Source organism: Scyliorhinus canicula, chromosome 12 (assembly GCF_902713615.1).
Source record: "Scyliorhinus canicula chromosome 12, sScyCan1.1, whole genome shotgun sequence".
Classification (NCBI taxonomy): Eukaryota; Metazoa; Chordata; class Chondrichthyes; order Carcharhiniformes; family Scyliorhinidae; genus Scyliorhinus; species Scyliorhinus canicula.
In genome coordinates, this window is record NC_052157.1 from 27,153,452 (window position 1) to 27,176,468 (window position 23,017).

The following is a 23,017-nucleotide window of genomic DNA, read 5'->3' on the forward strand; positions in this document are numbered from 1 at the left end:
GGACAAGCATGCAGTTTTGCTAGGATTGTAGGCTTCTCCATAGTGTAGGTGCTATTATCTCTGCCAGTTAGCAGAACCAAAAATGATTCTACTCCATTAATATCCAGCTGCTCTGTGACCATAGATAGCAAATTATGAAGGTTAATGCTCATTTCCCAGTGTGCTGGCAGTCGTCATGATGCCTTCATTCTGCAGCAGTCCACTGAGCCAATATCACATGAGCCACATGGCAAACCAAAGATTGGCTACTCAATGGTGATGGCCAGCGACTGGCACATGGCAGTTGACTCCGGCACGTAATCCATGCACACGTGCAGCATGCACACGTTGAAAGCCATGCGACCGCACAAAATATGATAGAGCAGACATTGACCTGGACTGCTCTGTAGTACTTGGTGGGGTGGGTGGTGATTCTCAGTGGTTTGCTCTATGCTGCACAACCTCACCATCATGAAGAGAGCCCTTGCCTCCTGCTATACAGTGAGTAATTGAAAAGCTTAAGGGGAAGAGGGAGAGGAGGAAGAGGAAACCTTCCTCCTTTCGACCTAATGAAGAAATCGTCAGTCTCCATTATACCAATCCCCAATTCACCAACAGTCCCGCGTCTTCCTTTCCTCACTGAGCATTCACAGTCTAAATTAACTTCAAGGCTTGTGCCTGTCTAAGTGAAGACATTTGCGTTGGCATGTAGACACTGTTGATAATTGCACGATGCGGATAGTTAATGAGTGTAAGATATTCAGAAATCCCATATTGACAAAAATAATCCACATATTTTACATAGAAACATACATAGAAAATAGTATTCCATTCAGCCCTTCGAGCTTGCTCCACCATTCATTATGATCATGGCTGATCAAATTCAATACCCTGATCCCACCGTCCCCCTCCCCATATCCCTTCGTCCCTTTGGCCCCTTCTGATTTTAATTATTGCTGTAAGGTTGAAGTGAACTTTATCAACTCTTCCAAGTAAAGTTGCAATAACCTTAAGCAGGGATTTTGACATTTCTGATTTACCCCTGCAGTAGAAATTTGAGAAGTGCCAGTCGCCCAAAAGGTTTGTGGTGCTGTGTTAATTCATGGTGACATCTCACCAAAATCCTCTCTCAATTCAGATACACTGAACACATTGGTTAAATAAATGCACAACACAAATGAATAATACGTCAATTCATGAATATAATTTGTTGTCTCTTCACGATATGCAAATAAATTGTTAACATATATTACAATTTTGCTTGAAGTAACCATTAGCAGTAATTTTCCCCTGGAGTTTTTAGGATTTTCTAAGTTACTTGGAAAGTTTAAAACTACGAAAGCTTGCGGATTTTTTTTGTCATCCATTACCCCTGGTTTAAACAGCATGGAAGTAGTAACTAGTAGTGAACTTTTAGCTCTTATAAATATGTAATCTATCAAAACTATAGAGGCTTAAAATATGGCAGTGTTTTTCGTCAGGTGAATTAAATGTTGAAAGCTATAGATTAAAGCAAATCTCACGTGATGCTTTGAAGATGTGTGCAGATGGTACAGGCTTCTCTTCAGTTTCTTTCCTTGGGAAGGAGAGGGCGGGTGGTGGGGGGGGGGGGGGGGGGGGGGAGCTATCAAGGTCCTTTGGTAGGGCCTGTAAAAAATTACACACTTGAGCTTATTTTGGATTTGAAAACCCTATTAAAATATTACTTCCTCAAAAGAAAGCTTCCAACTTTTAGAGTAAGATGTTTTGCATATTCTAAAATATAGGTTACCCCTGTATTACTGTGACTAACACATATACTTTTTTCTGCCATTACAAACGTTACTATATAGATAGGAAGGAACTTTTCTCCTTAGCGAGGGGTCAATAACCAGGGGGCATATTTTCAAGTTAAGGGGCAAGAGGTTTAGAGGGGATATAGGAAAAACCGTTTCACCCAGAGGGTGGTTGGAATCTGGATCTCGCTGCCTGAAAGGGTGGTAAAGGCGGGAACCCTCACAACATTCAAGGAGCATTTAGACAAGCGTTTGAACTGCCACAGCATACAAGGCTACAGACCAAGTGCAGAAAAGTGGGATTATAGACCAGTAAGCCTAACATCTGTGGTGGGTACGTTACTAGAGAGGATTCTGAGGGGTAAGATATACAGGCATTTGGAAAGACAAGGTTTGATTAGTAGTAGTCAGCATGGCTTTGTGCATGGGAAATCATGCCTTACAAATTTGTCAGAGTTCTTTGATGAAGTGACCAGGAAGGTTGATGAGGGTATGATGGTCGATGTAGTCTATGTGTACTTCAGTAAGCATTTTGATAAAGTTCCACATGGTAGGCTGCTCTGGAAGATTAGATCACATGGAATCCAGGGAGAGCTGGCAAATTGGATATATAATTGGCTTGATAGTCAGAAGTAGAGGGTAATGGTGGAAGGATGCTTGTCGGACTGGAGGCCTGTGACTAGTGGTATGCCTCAGGGGTCAGTTCTGGATCCATTGCTGTTTGTTATCTATATCAACGATTTGGATGATAATGTGCATGATGAGTAAGTTTGCAGATGTCACTAAAATAGGTGGTATTGTAGACAGTGAGGAAGGTTATCAAAACTTGCAGCAGGATTAGTGGGGCAAGAAATGGCAAATGGAGTTCAATACAGATAAGTATGAGGTGTTGCATTTTGGAAAGTCAAATCAAAGTAGGACTTTAGGGAGTATCGTGGAACAGAGGGATTTTGGAGTTCAGGTTCACGGTTCTCTAAAGGTGGAGTCACAAATAGGGCAGTGAAGAAGGCTTTTGGTATGCTGGCCATCATAAGATGATAAGAACATAAGAACCAGGAGTAGGCCATCTGGCCCTTCGAGCCTGCTCTGCCATTCAAAGAGATCATGGCTGATCTTTTGTGGACTCAGCTCCACTTTCCCTCCCGAACACCATAACCCTTTATTCCTTTATTCGTCAAAAAACTATCTATCTTTACCTTGAAAACATTTAATGAAGGAGCCTCAACTGCTTCACTAGGCAGGGAATTCCATAGATTCACAACCCTTCATCAGTCAGGGCATTGAGTATAGGAATTGGGAAGTTATTTTTCAATTGCACAGGACGTTGGTGAGGCCGTACCTGGAGTATTGTGTTCCGTTTTGGTCGCCTTACTATCGGAAATATGTTATTAAACTGGAGAGAGTGCAGAAGAGATTTACAATGATGTTGCCAGGACTCAAGGGACTGAGTTATAGGGAGAGATTGGACAGGCTAAGACTATTTTTCTTTGGAGCATAGGTCTGAGGGGTGATCTTATCGAGGTGTATAAGATCATGAGAGGCATGGATAGGGTGAGTGCACTCAGTCTTTTTCCCAGGGTTGGGGAATCAAGAACTAGAGAGCATCGGTTTAAGTTAAGAGGGGAAAGAATTAATGTGAACCTGAGGAGCAACTTTGTTTTACACAGAGGGTGGTACGTGTGTGGAATGAGCTGCCGGAGAAAGTGGTTGAGGCAGGGACATTGACAATATTTAAAAGGCATTTAGGAACGTTTAGAGAGTGATGCACTATCAATTATGACGAGACAAGAGTAGAGAGTAATCGAGGCTTTATTAAGTAGAGATGTGTTGCCTCCTGCAGCTGCTACCAGAAATGGTAGCAGCTCGGTGTGCACACACATTTATACTCAGCCTACTGGGCGGAGCCAGCAGGCAGGGATCTACCCCCATACCTGTATTACAGGAGCCTTACCGTATTACCTCTAATACAAGTATTCTACAAACAGTGGTGACTACCACATTCACCCCCTGTTAAAAAAGAGTCCAGCGGGGATGGTGGAAAACTATTTACAGGTATGTGAGAATTTAAAGTTTACAGTCTGGTGAAAATTTACAAATTTAGCCGGTCGGGTGCCTTGATCCTCTGCTGTGAGCGCCTCGGTCCCGGTGGTGATGCAGGCGCCAGCTTGGTCGCCTGTGACTCCGGGAGCGTGTTATCCTCATCTTCATCCCCAGGTGGAACCAGTGGGAGGACGGATCGTCCTGGGTCGGGGGCTGTAGTGATGTGCACTGGGGGGAGGGGGAGTGGCGCCGGGGCAATCGGAGGGGGGGGGAGTGTCAGGTGGCGTGGGGCCATGGGTGGGGATCCAGCTGGTGGCAGGTCCCTGAGGGAGACTGTGTCCTGGTGGCCGCGGGGTATGCCACGTAGGCGTACTGCGGGTTTGCATGCAGCAGCTTTATCCTTTCGACCAACGGGTCCGCCTTGTGGGGCCGCACATGTCTGCGGAGGAGGATGGGTCCTGGAGCTGCCAGCCACGTTTGGAGCGAAACCCCGCAGGTGGACGTCCTCGGGAAGGCAAGGAGACGTTCATGGGGGGGTTTCATTAGTTGCAGTGCAGAGTAGCGATCGGATGGAGTGGAGCAAGTCGGGGAGGACCTCCTGCCAACGGAAGACCGTGAGATTTTTAGACCGCAGGACCAGCAGGACGGCCTTCCAGACTGTCCCATTCTCCCTCTACACCTGCCCGTTCTTGATATTTTGTTTGCAATCCGAGTGGGGAAATCGTAAACAAAAATAATAAACTTACTGAAGGACACCCAAATGAAGAAATTACCAACAAGACTCCACTTTTACTTTAACACACATCAATAATAGTAATAATCTTTATTATCACAAATAGGCTTACATTAGCCTCTAGTCGCCATACCCGGGCGCCTGTTCGGGTACACAGAGGGATAATTCAAAACGTTCAAATTACCAAACAGCACGGGCGGGATTCTCCGACCCCCCGCCGGGCCGGAGAATCGCTGGGAGGTGGCGTGAATCCCGTCCCAACCGGCTGCCGAATTCTCCGGCGCCGGGGTTTTGGAGGGGGCGGTAATCACGCCGCACCGGTCATGGGCCGTTGGCAGTGGTCCCCCCGGCGATACTCTGGCCCACGATGGGCCGAGCGGCCGCCTGTTTTAGGCTGGACCTGCCGGTGTAAATTAGACCAGGTGCTTACCAGCGGGTGGCCTCCGGGGTTCTCAGGGGGGAGGGGGGGCACGGGGGGATCTGGCCCCGGGGCGGTGCTCCCACGGTGGCCTGGCCCGCAATCAGGGGTCACCGATCCGCAGGCAGGCCTGTGCCATGGGGGCACTCATTCCCTCCGCACCGGCTGCTGTGGACCTCCGCCATGGCCGGTACGGAGACAAACCCCCTGCGCATTCGCTGGGATGATGCCAGCACAAGCTGGCGCTCCCGCGCATGCGCCAACTCGTGCCGGCCGGCGGATGCCCTTTGTCGCCGGTTGGTGCGACGCCAAGCCCTTTCACGCCGCTTGGCGCGGCGTCAACCCTGCCCCTGAAGGTGTGGAGGATCCCACACCTTCCGGGTGGCCCAACGTCAGAGTGGTTCACGCCACTCCTCGGCGCCGGGAATGCCCGCCCCGCCGGGTAGAGGAGAATCCAGGCCCACGTCTCTAGGGACCTGTGGGTGGAAACCGGAGCAGCCGGAAGAAACCCATGCAGACACAGGGAGAACGTGCAGATTCCGCACAGACAGTGACCCAAGCCGACACAAATGAAACATGAACTAACCTGCAACTGACACTTCAAATAAAAAGATAGATTTCACTTTAAAGTGTCATTACAGCAAAGATAGGCAACCAAAAAGATCCTCATCACTCCCTGCATAAATGTAATTCTACGTAGTTTCAATTTCACAATATGTTGCTCTTCATTCATGCAGGAGTCCTATAAAATAACAGCTTTCATCTTTGACTTTCACAGGTCTGATTAGCAAGGCACACTTCTACAGATCCTCTCTTCCTCCCTCGCTGCCTCCTTCAGATCACAACGGTCCTGTTGGTGTAGCTTTCCAGAATTCTTTTCCAATCAACCAACCGATGACACCTCAATTCATGGTCATTCTGGAGAAAATATTCAACTCTTTAATGCTTCAACTATTCACACAGATTCCAGGTTTTAAACCTGTGTAGCCAGCTCGCACATTGTCTCCAAGAACTTCTGTGTTCTTTTCTGCCAAACAGGAAAACTGAGTTCATTCTGGGAGTGATTTCCATCTGCTCCTTGCAAGATTTCAGTGTGTTGCTCCCTGTGTCTGATCCCCTTCTGTCTTCAACTGTTCTTTACAGTCGTAACAACGTTCTCTGTCTTCCAGCTACACGCTGTCTGTTTCTTAACTTCCATCCTGTCAATACTGCTTTCAGACCATGGGTGACCAGGTGCAGAGACCAATATTTCTTATTATCCATTAAAATTATAACTGAACCCTTTACTGCAAACTCTTAAAAATATTTTTCAAATAATTCTTTGTAACAATAAAAAATTTCACAGATATGTTAAAGAAATTGCAAATTTTCCTTATGATAGTACTTCCGAGACAAAGATCATCACACAGTATAAGACCATAAGACATAAGAGTAGAATTAGGCCACTCGCATCTTGAGGCTGCTCCACCATTCAATCATGGCTGAGATTTTTCTCATCCCCATTCTCCTGCCTTCTCCCCATAACCCCTGACCCCCTTATTAATCAAGAACATATCTATCCCTGTCTTAAAGACACTCAGTGCTTTGGCCTCCACAGCCTTCTGCAGCAAAGAGTTCCACAGATTCACCACCCTCTGGGGTCATCTTTGTTTTCATCTTTAATCTGAGATTGTGTCCTCTTGTTCAAGTTTGTCCTACAAATGGAAATATCCTTTCCACGTCTACTCTATCCAGGCCTCGCAGTATCCTGTAAGTTTCAATCAGATCCCCCCTCATCCTTCTAAACTCCAACGAGTACAGACCCAGAGTCCTCAACCGTTCCTCATACCACAAGATCTTCATTCCAGCGATCATTCTTATGAACCTCCTCTGGATCCTTTCCAATGTCAGCACGTCCTTCCTTAGATACGGGGCCCAAAACCACTCACAATTCTCCAAATGGGGTCTGACCAGAGCCTTATACAGCCTCAGGAGTACATCCCTGGTTTTGCATTCTAGCCCTCTCGAAATGAATGCTAACATTGTATTTGCCTTCCTAACTGCTGATTGAACCTACACGTTAATCTTAATATATCCTATTCCACCCCCATCAAAAAACGATGGGATCTCCTTAGTGTGGTGAATGTGATTCACACCGGATTATAATCTGTATATATATGTGTATATCTTGTAAGTGCAGTTGCACTACCTGACCACCAGGGGGAGTAGCGCTGGGAGTACTCGAGAATTGTACTGGGCTTCTCCCTTGGCTCTGCCCAGGACTCCTCCCCCTGGAGCTGCTGTATAAACATCAGTGCCACAAGGTCAGCCGGCCAGTTCACCGAAAGTTCAATGGCTAACAGGCTGGCTCTGTTGTGAGTATATTAAAACCGCTATTCTAATCCTACAAGCACGTGTCCGTAGAATTGTTGGTTCTAACACTTAGCAAAGTAAAACAACAGATTAAACCCAAGCCAATTTGAGGGGGAAAGATCTGGAATTTGTTTATTTGACACCCCCAGCAAACTACAACACATAATTCTAAGATAGTCGACATGTACTCATGGGGACTGTTAATTCCGTACAATCTCTTAAAAAGAATGCACTGACTACTAGAGCACCATCTCTTCACACTAGAAATTGCAAAAATGGAGCTTCAACTTGAGCCTCAGCCAAACTGGTTGGTGGTTGTTATTCTCCTGAAAGAGGGGGCTGAAAAATCATGTGATCAATCCACAGCCTTTTTGTTGTCAGACAAAGTCATGGTCTTATCTGCAGAAGATAAATTGAAATACAAAAAAAAAGTGGAGTTGGCATAACTTAGAAGAAGGAAAGGAACATTTGCATTCATATCGCACCTTCCACAACCTCAACATGCTGGAGCAATTTTGAAGTGTAGTCACTGTTGTAAAGTAGGAAACACAGTTTGCACACAGCAAGTTCCCCTCAAACAGCAGTGTGACGATGACCAAATTGTTTTTTCTTGGGTGTCAGTCAGTTGTTTATTCTCATTATTGCTCCTCTTACATTAGAGTTAGGATTTAGACCCACGAACATGCTCAAGCATCCAGTAATTTGACAAGTTCAATGAAGCAGTTACCCTTAAGTGTTACTTTCCAGATCAACTTTGTTTTTAATTCTTGTCAGATTTTACTGTGTAACATCAACTAGTATTAACTAAGACAGTGCAATGACATTGAGTGAACTCCCAATTCATTTGAAAAAAGACTCAAACAGAGTGACCTGGCACGTAATTAGAAATCTATTGCACATTTTTTAAAAATTTGTGGGTGATTTTTTCTAAATCAGTCAATTTACAAAATGTTCGGAGACTTTTTTAAAGGCTTTATGATTATGTAAGAGACCAAAACTAAGGACCATGCCTACCAGAACTTGGCCTTGATGAGGCAAATTTAATCAAAACCAAGTTTTTAAATTAAAAAGCTTAGATCTAGCTCAGATCTAATAGAAATGGCAGAAAACAGATGTAACAACCCCTTGTGATCCAGAAAGTTTGTGTGAATTAGACTTTTTTCATAGAAGTGATGTAATGTACCATCTTACATATGGTGTCACTTCATTTGTTGTTTTCTGGTTTGCTTTTGAAATCAGATTTGGTGGGTTTATTCTGATTTCTGTTGACCTCAATGTGAGTCATTCTGCAGGCCCATAATTAAGTAATAATATATGTAAAAACTGTTTGATCAAATTGAGGACAGGCTGCGTGACTGTAGGACAAGGCCATGGGTTGATTCTATCAGTCTTCCAGTCCAACCTTAATTCAGCAAGAATGTACATGTGAGGTACAGTTTTCCATATTGAAATACCACCTTCAAGTTTTTTCGAACTTAGCTTTTCCTGTATGAAGAAGAAGATAGAATCCCTACAGTGCAGAAGGAGGTCATCCAGCCCGTCGAGTCTGTACCGAACCTCCGAATGTGCTCCCTACCTAGGCGCACTCCCCCGCCCTATCTCCGTAACCGCAGTTAAACTGCACGGGCGGGATTTTCCAATAATGGGGCTATGTCCCCACGCCGGCGTGAAAAGTGGTGCCAACCACTCCGGCGTCAACGGTCCCCGACAATGGGGAATGCTCCCCTTCCTAGGGAACTAGGTTGGCGCCGGAGTGATCCCTGCAGCTCCAGCCGGCGCGGAACATCCTGCGCGTGTCCGCGTATGCGCGGAATTGCCGGAGTATTTCCGCGCATGCGTGGAGATTCCCTTCTCCGCGCCGGCTCCCGGGCAATATGGCGGAGCCCTACAGGGGCCCCTCGCCAGATTTGCGACATTTGAAACACCTTGTGAGATTTAACAGAATCCTGTGAGACATCGCGATCTGAATCTCACCCTCAGTAGGCATGATACAGATCTGCATATTTAAATCAGCCATTTGTGTTTTTGGGATTCTTCCTAATGCCATGCCTGGGAGACCTCGCCAGGGCATCATTTAGTACTGGTTTTCACTGGTGGGCCAGTCATAATGGCACATGGAGAGGTCTCCTAGGCCATTAGAGACCCCTGGGTGGTTGAGGACAGGGCAGGGTGGCACCCCAGCACTCCCTCTGGCACCTGGGCACCTTGGAACTTCAAGCCCAGCACTCTGGCAGAGCCGGGGTCTACTCAAGGTTGGAGGGGGTGGGGGGGAAGGGGGGTCAAAACAGGGGACTGAAAAGGGTGGGGGAGATCAGGCCAGCCAGACAAAATGCTGCCCTGATCTGGGAGGAGCCTTTGCTTCTGGGCTTGCCAGCAGGAAATGACTCAAGTGTGATCTCGGCGAAGAGAAACTCCCCGAGGCCAGTGCCATTGAAAAGCAGAGTGTTCCACCAAGAAACAATCTGCTAAACAAGCCCAAATCCGGACATAGATTCTTTTCCATTGAATCGTGCCCATAGTCTGGGAATTTTTTCCCATGTGTATCGCGGCAAGTTTAGAAATTGTCACTTTGTTATACGTTTTTTATTGCTTTTGATTAGTCAAATTGGAAACCCATTAAAAAGACTTAGCCAAGAGGGAAATTCTTAAAAGACTAAGAAATGGCAACTTGGACTAAAAAATCCATTCCAAACAATTTTTGTAATGCAGGAAAAACTGGAGTTCCCTAAAGAAAACATAAAAATGTTCTTAAATTCCGTCTACTCCTTTACTGATCCAAACTTTTTGAATGCTCACCTTGTGGTAAATATTTTTCAGGGTTTTGTCTTATAAATATACATATTTCTCACTGTCTCCCTTATACATCAATATTATTATTCTTGACAGGAACATTCAGAAAGCATCTCCTGTTGCATTAGTCATCCAACGGCTTAGCTAACCGACCACTGGTCATACCTGAGTAGTGTAGGAGAAACCTTGCATTTTCACAAACTGGATTTAGATTTGTATTCTTATTCTCACGTGAACCGAGGTACAGTGAAAAGTATTTTTCTGCGAGCAGCTCAAACAGATCATTAAGTACATGAAAAGAAAATACATAATAGGGCAATACAAGATACACAATGTAAATACGTAGACAACGGCATTGGGAGAAGCATACAGGAGTGTAATATTAATCAGGTCAATCCATAAGAGGGTCGTTTAGGAGTCTGGTAACAGCGGGGAAGAAGCTGTTTTTGAATCTGTTTGTGCATGTTCTCAGACTTTTGTATCTCCTGCCCGATGGAAGAAGTTGGAAGAGTGAGTAAGCCGGGTGGGAGGGGTCTTTGATTATGCTGCCCGCTTTCCCGAGACAGCGGGAGGTGTAGATAGAGTGAATGGATGGGAGGCAGGTTTATGTGATAGCCTGGGCTGTGTTCATGACTCTCTGAAGTTTCTTGTGGTCTTGGGCCGAGCAGTTGCCATACCAGACTGTGTTGCAGCCAGATAGGATGCTTTCTATGTTGCATCTGTAAAAGTTGAGAAGAGTCAGTGTGCACATGCCAAATTTCCTTAGTTTCCTGAGGAAGTATAGGTGCTGTTGTGCTTTCTTGGTGGTAGTGTCGAGTGGGTGGTCTAGGACACATTTTTGGAGATGTGCACAGCTAGGAATTTGAAGCTGTCAACAATCTCCACCTCGGCCCTGTTGATACAGACAGGGGTGTGTACAGTACTTTGCTCCCTGAAGTCGATGACCAGCTCTTTAGTTTTGCTGGCATTGAGGGAGAGATTGTTGTCGTTGCACCACACCATTTGGTTCTCTATCTCCCTCCTGTATTCTGACTCGTCGTTGTTAGCGATCCGACCCACTATGATCGTGTCGTCAGCAAAGTTGTAGATGGCGTTGGAACCAAATTTTGCCGCGCTTTCCCAACAGGGATTCAAGAATTTAGGAAAAAGCAATCTAGTGCTTTCGTAATGAACATATTTAAAATTGCTAAATACCAGACTGCATGGCTAAAACTGTGTGAATTGGATAAACAGAAAATGATAAAGATAATTTGTGGAGTATTTTCCTAATTATGTGGAAATGTTATTTTTGTTGATATTGTGTATTCCAACAGCCTCCGGGTACCCTGGAGAAGATATCAGGCTTTCGGAAGTAACCTCCCTTTAGTATTCTGTTGATTATCACTGCCAGAGATTAGCATGCCACATAAGATTATAAATAATAATACTTCTTTAGTATAAGAACCTTGGGAATGTTACAAAAGTGTTCAAGGCAAAATATTTGTTTGCTGTAAAAACAAAAGTTGTGGAATCTCTTTCCTGCCCTGATCTCTCTTTTTATCTTTTTGTACGATGTGAACATCACTGGTTAGGCCAGCATTTGTTGTTCAATCTGAATTAGTCTTAAGAAGGTGGTGGTAAGCCACCTTCTTGAACTGCTGCAATCCATGTGCTGTAAATACCTGCGTAGTTTTTTTAATGAAGGGTTTTGACCCAGAGTCAGTGAAAGTGTGGTGTGTGGCCTGGAGGAGAACCTGTAGGTGGTGGGATTCCCCTGCATCTGCTGCCCTTGTCCTTCTGGGTGCTAAAGATAACGTGCTTGGAAGCTGCTGTCAAAGGAGACTTGACAAGTTACTCCATGTACTTATTTTGATCTCTGGTCACTTTATGGCTTATCCTTAATTTCCCAACCTCTAGTTTCACACACTTTGTTTCTTCTGTGAGACCTGTCTCTTGCCGCCCTGATCCCCTCCTAATCTACGTAAGTACGAAGCTATCTCTTTGCCCCAATCCTTTCCTCGGTCTTCTCCCAGAATGCTCTCATTATTGTTCCTTTCATCCCTCTATCCTCTTAAGCTGCAGCCTCCTGTTTCTTTCTATCATCCTCCTATTTGCTGTTATGCCTAATTCGGATGCCAACCATCCCTATAATCAGGATGAATCCTTTCATTTTGGGGTGGCACGGTGGCACAATGGTCAACACTGCTGCCTCACAGCCCCAGGGTCCCGGTTTCAATTCCGGCCTTGGGTGACTGTCTGTATGGAGTTTGCACTTTCTCCCCGTGTCTGCATGGGTTTCCTCCGGGTGCTCTGGTTTCCTCCCACAGTCCAAAGATGTGCAGGTTAGGTAGATTGGCCATGCTAAATTACCCTTTAGTGTCCAAAAGGTTAGGTGGGGTTACTGGGTTACTGGATAGGGTGGAGGAGTAGGGTGCTCGTTCCAAGGGCAGACTCGATGCGCCAAATGGCCTCTTTCTGCACTATAAGTTCTATGATTCTGTGGTGTTCACTGTGTGCAATGCAGAGTAATCAAGGACACCCTTTGTGACTGAAAATGACGCACTGTCCTGTCTTGCTTTTAATATCACTGTAGAATTCTATAGTCTAATTTACTGCCTTCTATTTCTATCACTCTACTATTAATTGATTTCACACCTTGCTGCTACTTTTTCCGTCTTCTTCAAAACCTTCATCAAAGCTTATTGTTTTCACAATTTTATACCTCAGTGTCAATTTAGGACACATAAAAACTCAAATTTCAGCAGACATATTCTAGCCTGCTTGAAGTCACCAATAATTAAATTCCACCTAAACGCAAGGTTTTAAAATTGTTTTTCAGATGTGGTTCCAAGTAGTTTTTGCCTACTCCTCATCTGGCCTGCGACTATTAAGCAACTCATTTCTGTTATTCTCAAAGTTTTATCTTCATCCCAAATCCAGGATGACTTTCACACTCAGATACATACATGGGGCACGATGCACCAACCTCCAGTTGGAGTCAGTTACTACTGATAAAAATTAAATGGTCGGTGAAATGCTTCCAGGGCTGGTTTTAATTGTACAAGTTATACATAGAAACATAGGCCTTAGGAGCAGATGTAGATGTCGGAGTAGATGTGGGCGGCATGGACAAGCTGGGCCAAAGGGCCTGTTTCCATGCTGTAAACATCTATGACTCATTCAGCCCTTTTGAGCCTTCTCCACCATTGAGTAAGATGTTGGCTGACCCAGCTGTGGTCTCAGCTCCACTTTCCTGTCTGACCCCCTGTAACTCCATTCCTTATCAAAAATCTACCTAACTCAGCTTTGAATAAATTTAAAGGCCCAACATCCATTGCTTTCTGGGAAAGAGAATCCCACACGCTAATAACCCTTTGATTAAAAACATTTCTCCTCATCTCTGTCTTAAAAGGGAGTCCTCTTATTCTTGAACTATGTTCCCGAGTTCCAGTTTGTCCCATGAGAGGAAACACCCACCCCCTAATCACCCTATCCAGTCCTTTCAAGATGTTGTATGTTTCAATAAGCTCATCTTTCATTCTTCTAAATTCCAATTGATCAACCTTTCGGAAGAAAAAACTTTCAAACAAAGAACAAAGAAATGTACAGCACAGGAACAGGCCCTTCGGCCCTCCAAGCCTGCACCAACCATGCTGCCCATCTAAACTAAAATCTTCTACAATTCCAGAGTCCATATCTCTCTATTCCCATCCTATTCATATATTTGTTAAGGTGCCCCATAAACGTCACTATCGTCCCGGCTTCCACCACCTCCTCCGGCAGCGGGTTCCAGGCACCCACTACCTTCTGTATAAAAAATTTGCCTCGTACATCTCCTCTAAATCTTGTCCCCTCTACCCTGGGAAAAAGTCTCTGACTATCCACTCTGTCAATGCCCCTCATAATTTTGTAGACCTCTATCAGGTCGCCCCTCAATCTCCTTTGTTCCAGTGAGAACAAACCGAGTTCATTCAACCGCTCTTCATAGCTAATCCCCTCCATACCAGGCAACATCCTGGTAAATCTCTTCTGCACCCTCTCTAAAGCCTCCACATCCTTCTGGTAGTGTGGCAACCAGAATTGAACACTATACTCTAAGTGTGGCCTAACTTAAGTGTGGTGAATCACAGTAGCGTAATTCACACTGTATTACTATGTCTCTGTAAGCTCGGCACATGAGCAGTTGCGCTGCTCTGCCACTAGGTGGAGATACACTGGGAGTGTACGGGAGTTTGTACTGGGCTCCACCCTTGGCTCCACCCACGGCTCCTCCCCCCTAACCAGAAGTATAAAGGTTGATGCTGAGAGCCTGCCTGCAGTTCATCTGGAGTTCGTGTCACAGGCAGGCTCTGTTGTAAGACGATTAAAACCACTGTTCACTTCTAACCATGTGTCGCGTGAATTGATGGTCTCATCACTAAGGTTCTATACAGGTTCTATAGAGCTGCAACATGATACATATGCATATACAGCTTCAACCCAGGAATGAGTCCAGTGAGCCTTCTCTGAATTGCTTCTAAAGTAATTATATATTTTTTTTCAAATGAGGAGACCAAAACTGTGCACAATACTCCAGATGTGGTTTCACCAAGGCCCTATCTAGCTGCAGTAAAATTTCCTTACCTCATATTCCACTTCTCTTGCAATAAATGCCAGCATTCCATGTGCCTTCCTAATCACTTTCTGTACCTGCATGCTAACCTTGCGATTCATGTTCCATGAACAGTTAACTCGGTTTCTCTCGTCACAGATGCTGCCAGACCTGCTGAGTTTATCTGGCATTTTTTGTTTTAATTCGGAATTTAATATTTAGTGATCTGTTAACAGGAATGGCCAGATTGAACTATATTTACTGATGGCCAAATTTGCAGTGCGGCACTTGGTCTGGAAAATTACTCTCCGAGTGTGGTGGAGAGTTGCTAAGTGCCAGACCCGTGTGGGTGGTAGAAGATCTAAAATCAACTTAGTGATACTCTTTGGAGTAAACAGAATTGAAGCAAGTGAGACAAAAGTCTACAAAATTATGAGGGGCATAGACAGAATAGATAGTCAGAGGCTTTTCTCCAGGGATGAGGGGTCAATTACTAGGGGGCATAGGTTTAAGGTGCGAGGGGCAAGGTTTAGAGGAGATGTACGAGTAAGTTTTTTACACAGAGGGTAGCCTCTGTGTAGCCTCGGGTGCCTGGAACTTGCTGCCGGAGGAGGTGGTGGAAACAGGGACAATTGTGAATTTAAGGGGCATCTTGACAATTACATGAATAGGATGGGAATAAAGATATACGGACCCAGGAAATGTAGAAGATTTTAGTTTAGACGGGCAGCATGGCCGGCACGGGCTTGGAGGGCCGAAGGGCCTGTTCCTGTGCTGTACTTTTCTTTGTTCTTTGTTTGTAGAACAGCAAAAAGAAGCTCTAAACAGCTTGTGATTTCTGCTGTTGTAGTTAGTTCTAGAGGGAAATAGCATATCTTTCAAAAGAATCACTATCGGTACTGATCAATTTTTTTTGATTTTCTAGAAAAGTGGAAATTTGATTTTGACTTTGGTGAGTTAATAAAAAAAGATGCAAGAACTCTGGATACGAAAGATGTGACAACTCCAAAAGCCTCAGCTGCGCTTCCTACTAAGGCAGAGGTATTGTATCAGTAACTGTTCTTGAAAAACATTAGGGTACCAAATGTTTTGAGGCCATTGAGGGACGTTCAGCATATAATGAGTCTGATCAAATGTTGAATGTGAGTTAGGTCCATCATTTACATATTCAAATGACTTGAAAGCTGCTTAAAGAAACCTTTAAAAAAAACTGACCCCATAAATGTAGCAGTGGGACCAGGGCATCTGCAGATTGGGTGCAGGCAATTAGTTCCCATTTTTAAAAAAAAGCAACATCACAGCCAAACTCTGCCAATCACTTCCTTTCACAGTAAAAAGTACATCGGGCGACACTGAGGGAGAATTCAGAATGTCCAATTCCCCTAACAAGCGTGTCTTTTGGGACTTGTGGGAGGAAACCGGAGCACCCAGAGAAAACCCACGCAGACGCGGGGAGAACTTGCAGACTCCGCACAGACAGTGACCCAGCAGGGAATTGGCTAACAGTGGTTAACACTGTTGCTTCACAGTGCCAGCAGGGACCCGGTTCAATTGAGGTGCTTGGTAGGAAAATTGGACATTCTGAATTCTCCCTTAGTGTTCCGGAACAGGCGCCGGAATGTGGCGACTAGGGGCTTTTCACAGTAACTTCATTGCAGTGTTAATGTAAGCCTACTTGTGACAATAATAATAATTATTATTATTTTAATTCAAAAATCCTGCTCACATTATAATGACAAAGTAATTCAATAGATTTACATGAAAGGCAGTTAGTAATTGATGCAGAATTCTCTGTGACTCCACATTGATTTCAATCTTACCTTTAGTGAGCATTTTTCCAGTTTAATTCATGACTGCTTATTTACAGCAATGTAATGGATATTTTCTACCCTTTATGATCCCCTCTGTGACATCTCGTTCCATGGTGAATCCCCAGCTTATCAAGTCATTCTCAATAGCCTTTCATTCAAATACTAAAGTATACTTGGACTTGACTCTTTATGCCATGCATGTAGGATCCACAAAGTATCATAGCATCAGGTCAAAACGGACAAAAGAACCTCCACCTCGTGTGTGTTCTCCCACCCAAGAGCTGATGAATCAGGACACCTCCATGTCGTCCATCACCCGGAGGAAGCACTGAGGGTGGCAAAGGCAGAGAATGTACTCTGGGTGGGAAACTTCAATGTCCATCACCAAGAGTGGCTCAGTACCACCACGACTGACTGAGATAGTTGAGTCCTAAAGGACATGGGGCATGATTCAGAAAGCTTGTCGCACCTGACTTGGTGCGGGGACAAGGCCGTTGAATCTCATGAGAGGCCTGCATCGAAATTGGTGACACTCGAAATGTGTCATGAGATTCAATGATATCCCATGGCGGTTGTCATAATATACACACAGGTATATGATGGTGCACAGACAGGCAGTGATGGACACACAGGATGACCAGTGAACACACAGAACACAGAAGCCAATCACCAGACAGGACACAACCACTATAAAGCCAGAGGGCACTAGTTTTCCCGCTCTCTTGGGATCCAGCCTCTGAGACAGTCAGAGCCCATGAGCAGCAACTAGAACATACACCATGTGGTAGTCAGATAGTCTGGTCAGGTTAGCCTCAGGTCTCCAATCAAGTCAGCATAGTGTCAACCCACAGTTAAAGTATGTATGATAGTTAAGAGTTCAATAAAATCATGGCAGCACGGTGGCACAGTGGTTAGCATTGCTGCCTACAGCGCTGAGGACCTGGGTTCGAATCCCGGCCCTGGGTCACTGTCCGTGTGGAGTTTGTACATTCTCCCCGTGTTTGCGTGGGTTTCACCCCCACAACCCAAAGATGTGCAGGTTAGGTGGATTGGCTATGCTAAATTGCCCCTTAATTGGAAAAATAATTGGGTATTCTAAATTTATTTAAAAAAGAGTTCAATAAAATCGAGTTGCATTTCTTCAAGTGTTGGAAACCTGTCTCTCTCACTGCTGCAGTAAACGGAGTCCTCGCAGACCCAGCTTACCCAACACATCAGCTCTCATTTGGCAAGATCCAGGTGCACATATTTAAATGAACCATTAGGCTCATTTAAATATGCGCTCACCCAATTCGCCGAGGCCTGGGATTCACCGGCCTCATCAGCAAGACCTCAACGGGGCGCCGTTTGATGCTGGCGCCTCAGGGGGTCTCGCTGGGCAGTTAAGGCCCCAGGATGGTTGGGGACAGGACAGAGTGGTACCCTGGCACTCTCTCTGGCACCTGGGCACTGCCAGCTTGGAACTTTGGCACTGCTCCCCAGGCACCCTAGGAGTGCCACCCAGGTACTGCTAGAATACCTGGATGGCACTGCCAGGCTTGCAGGGGCTCTGCCAATTTGAAAGTGTCAAGGTACCGGGTTTCCTGTGTCAGAGGATAAGAGTGGGGTGAGGGGGGCCCCGAGGACTCCGAAAGAGGCGGGTTGGGTGAAGTGGAGGGTGGGGATGTTCTTGAGGCCATGCTGAGAGAGGTCAAAAGATCAGACTGGGTTTTAAAATGGTGCCCCGATCCGCAAGTAATGTCTTAAAGTGTGGACTTGACAGGGAGTTCCTCGCTAAGGCCAGGAAAAACAACTAAGTATCGTTGAATAGCGGGGTCAGCGCCAAGAAACACCCACCTCAACACGCCATTCGGCAAACTTTAAATTGAGGCCGCTGAATTGCACCCATAGTTTCTAGACTAGAATGAACAAAGAAAGAACAAAGAAAATTACAGCACAGGAACAGGCCCTTCAGCCCTCCAAGCCTGTGCCGATCATGATGCCAGAACTAAAAAAAACCTTCTGCCCGTACTTGGTCAGTATCCCTCTATTTCCTCCCTATTCATGTATCCATCCAGATGCCTGTTAAATGTTGCTAATGTGCCTGCTTCCGCCACGTCCTCTGGCAGCACATCCCAAGCACCCACCACTCTCTGCATGAAAAACCTACCTCACACATCTCCCTCAAATGTTCCCACTCTTGCCTGGAACCTGTGTCCCCTTGTAATTGACACTCCCACCCTTAGAAAAAGCCTCTGACTGTCCACCCTGTCTATGTCTCTCATAATTTTGGAGATCTCTATCATGTCTCTCCCCCCCCCCCCCCCCCCCCCCCAGCCTCCGTCTTTCTAGTGAAAACAATCCTAGTTTATTCAACCTATCATCATAGCCAACACCCTTGAGACCAGGCAACTTCCTGGTGAACCTTTTTTGCACCATCTCCAAAGCTTCCACGTCTTTCTGATTATGTGGTGACCAGAACTGCACGCAATACTCCAAATGTGGCCGAACCAAGGTTTTATATAGCTGCAACATGATTTCCCAACTCTTGTACTCAATGCCCTGGCTGATGAAGGTGAGCATGCCATATGCCTTCTTAATCACCCTGGCCACCTGTGTTGCCACTTTTAGGGAACTGTGGACCTGCACACCCAGATCCCTCTGTATGGTAATGTTCCTAAGGATTCTGCCATTTACAATATAATTCATACTTAGATTTCATCCTCCAAAATGCATCACCTCGCATTTGTCCGGATTAAACTCCATCTGTCATTTCTGTGCTCAAGTCTCCAATCTAACTATAACCTGTTGTATCCTATGACAATCCAAGACATTATCAGCAACTCCACCAATCTTCATGTAATCTGCAAATTTACTAATCAGACCACCCACATTTCATTCCAGATCATTTATATATACAACAGAGGTCCCAGCACTGATCCCTGCGGTACACCATTAGCTACAGATCTCCATTCAGAAAAACACCCTTTTTGAAATGAAATGAAAATCGCTTATTGTCACAAGTAGGCTTCAAATGAAGTTACTGTGAAAAGCCCCTAGTCGCCACATTCCGGCGCCTGTTCGGGGAAGCTGGTACGGGAATTGAACCGTGCTGCTGGCCTGCCTTGGTCTGCTTTAAAAGCCAGCGATTTAGCCCAGTGTGCTAAACCAGCCCCTGCTACTCTGTCTTCTATAACAAAGCCAGTTCTGTATCCATCTAGCCAGCCCACCCCGAAACCCATATGATTTTAGCTTTTGTACTAATCTGCTATGTGGGAACTTATCAAACGCCTTATTAAAGTCCATATAAAACTACATCGACAGCCCTTCCCTCATCAATGTTTTTTGTCCCCCCTTCAAAAAAGAGGGATATAGTCCAAGTAAGGGCAGAAGGCTTTTTTTTTTAGTCAGGGCATCGTATTCGGCACAGGCTTCAAAAAGCTCAATCTGGATTATCCCTGCTTCCTTTCTTAAACAAGGGAACACCATTGGCTTTTCTCCGGTCCTCTTGAACCTTGCTTGTGGTCAAAGAGGATGTGAAGATATCTGTTAAGAGCCCAGCTCTTTCTACCCTTGCCTCCCGCAGTAACTTGGGATAGACCCCATCCGGCCCCGGGAACTTGTCTGCCTTAATTTAATGCAGGATACTCAAAAATTCCTACTTTGAGATTGGATCGGTGGCAGGTGGTGGGGGACCATCAAGTGGGAAAAACATACTTTACCTTATCCTCACCAACCTTCCTGCCACAGATGCATCTGCATCAGGTTGGTGAGTGACTTGAGAGAGGAGCTTCCAGGTGGGTGGTGTTCCCATGTGTCTGCTGCCTTTGTCTTCACATTGAGGATATCCACCATCATGTTGTGTGGCACAAGATAGTTGTGTGGCACTGTGCTAAACAAGATAGATTTCAACAACTCAAGAGTGGGCAACCATGAGGCACTGTGGGCCATTAGCAGCAGCAAAATTGTAACTCAATCACAATCTGTAACATCATGGCCTGCTCTACCATTGCAACCAAGGCAGGGGATCATTGTAGAGTGCAGGACGGCATGCCATAAGCGGCACCAGGCATTACTAAAAATGAGTTGTCAACCTGATGAAGTTACAATATTAGTTCTAATTCAACAGCCAACGGTTTAGGCCTAAACTCTGGAGTCCTGCCACATTCAATTATGAATGGTAGTGAACAATTAAACAACTCACTGGAGGAGGTGTCTCCACAAATATCCTTATCCTCAATTATAGAGGAGCCCAGCACATCCGTGCAAAAGTTGAGGCTGATGCATTCACAATTAATCTTCAGCCATAAGTGCTGAGTGGATGATCCACCTTCGTCCCCAGGATCACAGTCTTCAGCCAATTCTCTCCCCATGATATCAAGAAATGGCTAATGGCAGGGCAGCACGGTAGCGCAGTGCCTCACGGCACCGAGGTGCCAGGTTCAATCCAAGTTCTGGGTCACTGTCTGTGCGAAGTTTGCGCATTCTCCCCGTGTTTGCGTGGGTTTCGCCCCCACAACCCAAAGACGTGCAGGCTAGGTGAATTGGCCACGCTAAACTACCCTTAATTGGAAAAAATGAATTGGATACTGTAAAAAATGTTTTAAACAACAAAAAAAGAAATGGCTACAGGCACTGGGGGGGGGGGATTCTTCCACCCCAGGGCCGGGCCGGAGAATCGCCAGGATGGGTGCGAATCGCACCACGCCATCCCGATGGCAGTCCGCCGATTCTCCGGAGAGCAGAGAATCTGTGCCATTGCCGCGCGGCTCTGGTCGGGGGCCGCTCTACGATGGGCCGAGCGGCCACGCTAAAAAAGCCGAGTCTCGCCGGCGCCGTCCACACCTGCTCTTACCCGGCGTGGATGCACCTGGGGCGTCGTAGTGGGGCGGGCTAAAATCATATGGGATTCGGGGTGGGCTGGCTAGATGGATACAGAACTGGCTTTGTTATAGAAGACAGAATAGCGGGGGCTGGTTTAGCACACTGGGCTAAATCGCTGGCTTTTAAAGCAGACCAAGGCAGGCCAGCAGCACGGTTCAATTCTCGTACCAGCCTCCCCGAACAGGCGCCGGAATATGGCGACTAGGGGCTTTTCACAATAACTTCATTTGAAGCCTACTTGTGACAATAAGCGATTTTCATTTCATGTCATTTCAGGTTAGGTGGATTGGCCATGTTAAAAGGGTTGGGTGGACGAGTGAGTGAACATGGGTCAGATGCTCTTTCAGAGGGTCAGTGCAGACTCGATGGGCCACATGCCTCCTTCAGCACTGTTGGGATTCTATGAATAGCTTAGCAATAACCTGCTCACTAACACTCAGTTTGGGTTCTGCCAGGGTCACAGCTCCTGATGGCATTACAGCCTTGGTTCAAACAAAGGGCCTTGGTTGGGACAAAAGGGCAGAAATCGAGGTGAGGTGAGAATGACAGGCCTTGACATCAAGGCGGCATTTGATCGAGTATAGCATCAAAGAGCCTGAGCAATGCTTGAGTCATTGGAAATCAGGGGGGAATCTCTCCACTGGTTGGAGTCAGATCTAGCACAAAGGAAGATGGTTGTGGATATTGGAGATCAGTCATAGTCCCAGGACATTACTCAGGGTAGTTCCCTTGACACAACCATCTTCAGCTGCTTCATCAATTATCTTCCTTCTATCATAAGATCACAAATTGGTTTTTTTGCTGATAATTACGCAACGTTCAGCACCATTTGCAATTCCTGATACTGAAGCAGTCCATGCCCAAATGCAGTAAGACCTGGGCAATATTCAGACTTGGGCGGACAAATGGCAAGTAATATTTGTGTCAGGCAATGACCATCTCCATCAATCTAACCATCACACCTGGACATTCAGTGACATTACCATCACTGAATTTCCCCACTATCTCCATCCTGGGGCTTACCATTAATCAGAACCTGAACTGGATAGCCATATAAATACTGTGGCTCCAAGTGCAGGTCAGAGACTGGGAATTCTGCGGTATCTCACCCGTTGACTCTACAAAGCTTGTCCACCTTCTGCAAGACACAAGTCAGGAGTGTGATGGAATATTCTCCACTTGTCTGGAGCGCAGCTTCAACGACACTCAAGAAGCCTGACACCATCCAGAAAAAAGCAGCCCGCATAATTGGCATCACATCCATAAACATTCACTTCTTCGACCACCAACACACATTGGCATCTACAAGATGCACTGCAGGAACTCACCAAAGTTCCTTAGGCAGCACCTTCTACTGTCTAGGACAAGGGCAGCAGGCACATGGGAACAGCATCTCCTGCAATTTCCCCTCGAAGCCAGTCACCATCCTGACTTGGAAATATGTCACCATTTCTTCAGTGTCGTTGTGTCAAAATCCTGGAACACCTACACCACACAGACTACTCACCACCAGCTTTTCAAGGGCAGAAATGCTGGCCTAGCCAGTGACACACATATTGCAGGAATTCATTTTTGAAATATACACAATGCTCCAGCTGAGGCCTAATCCAGAAGGCTCTAAATGGGGACAGATATATTTTGATTAACTATTTGAAATCATGGAATATCTAACTAATTGAAGAAAAA

The 23,017-nt window shown here is 45.7% G+C and overlaps 1 protein-coding gene across 1 annotated transcript in view; it reads left to right on the forward strand.

Annotated features, from left to right (window-relative positions):
- Nucleotides 1-23,017, forward strand: part of LOC119974891 (protein FAM227B-like) — a 396,828-nt gene that overhangs the window by 366,154 nt on the left and 7,657 nt on the right. Inside the window, exon 11 of the mRNA XM_038814226.1 lies at nt 15,583-15,698. Within this exon, the coding sequence (XP_038670154.1) occupies nt 15,583-15,698 (116 nt within the window). The remainder of the gene's footprint in view (nt 1-15,582; nt 15,699-23,017) is intronic.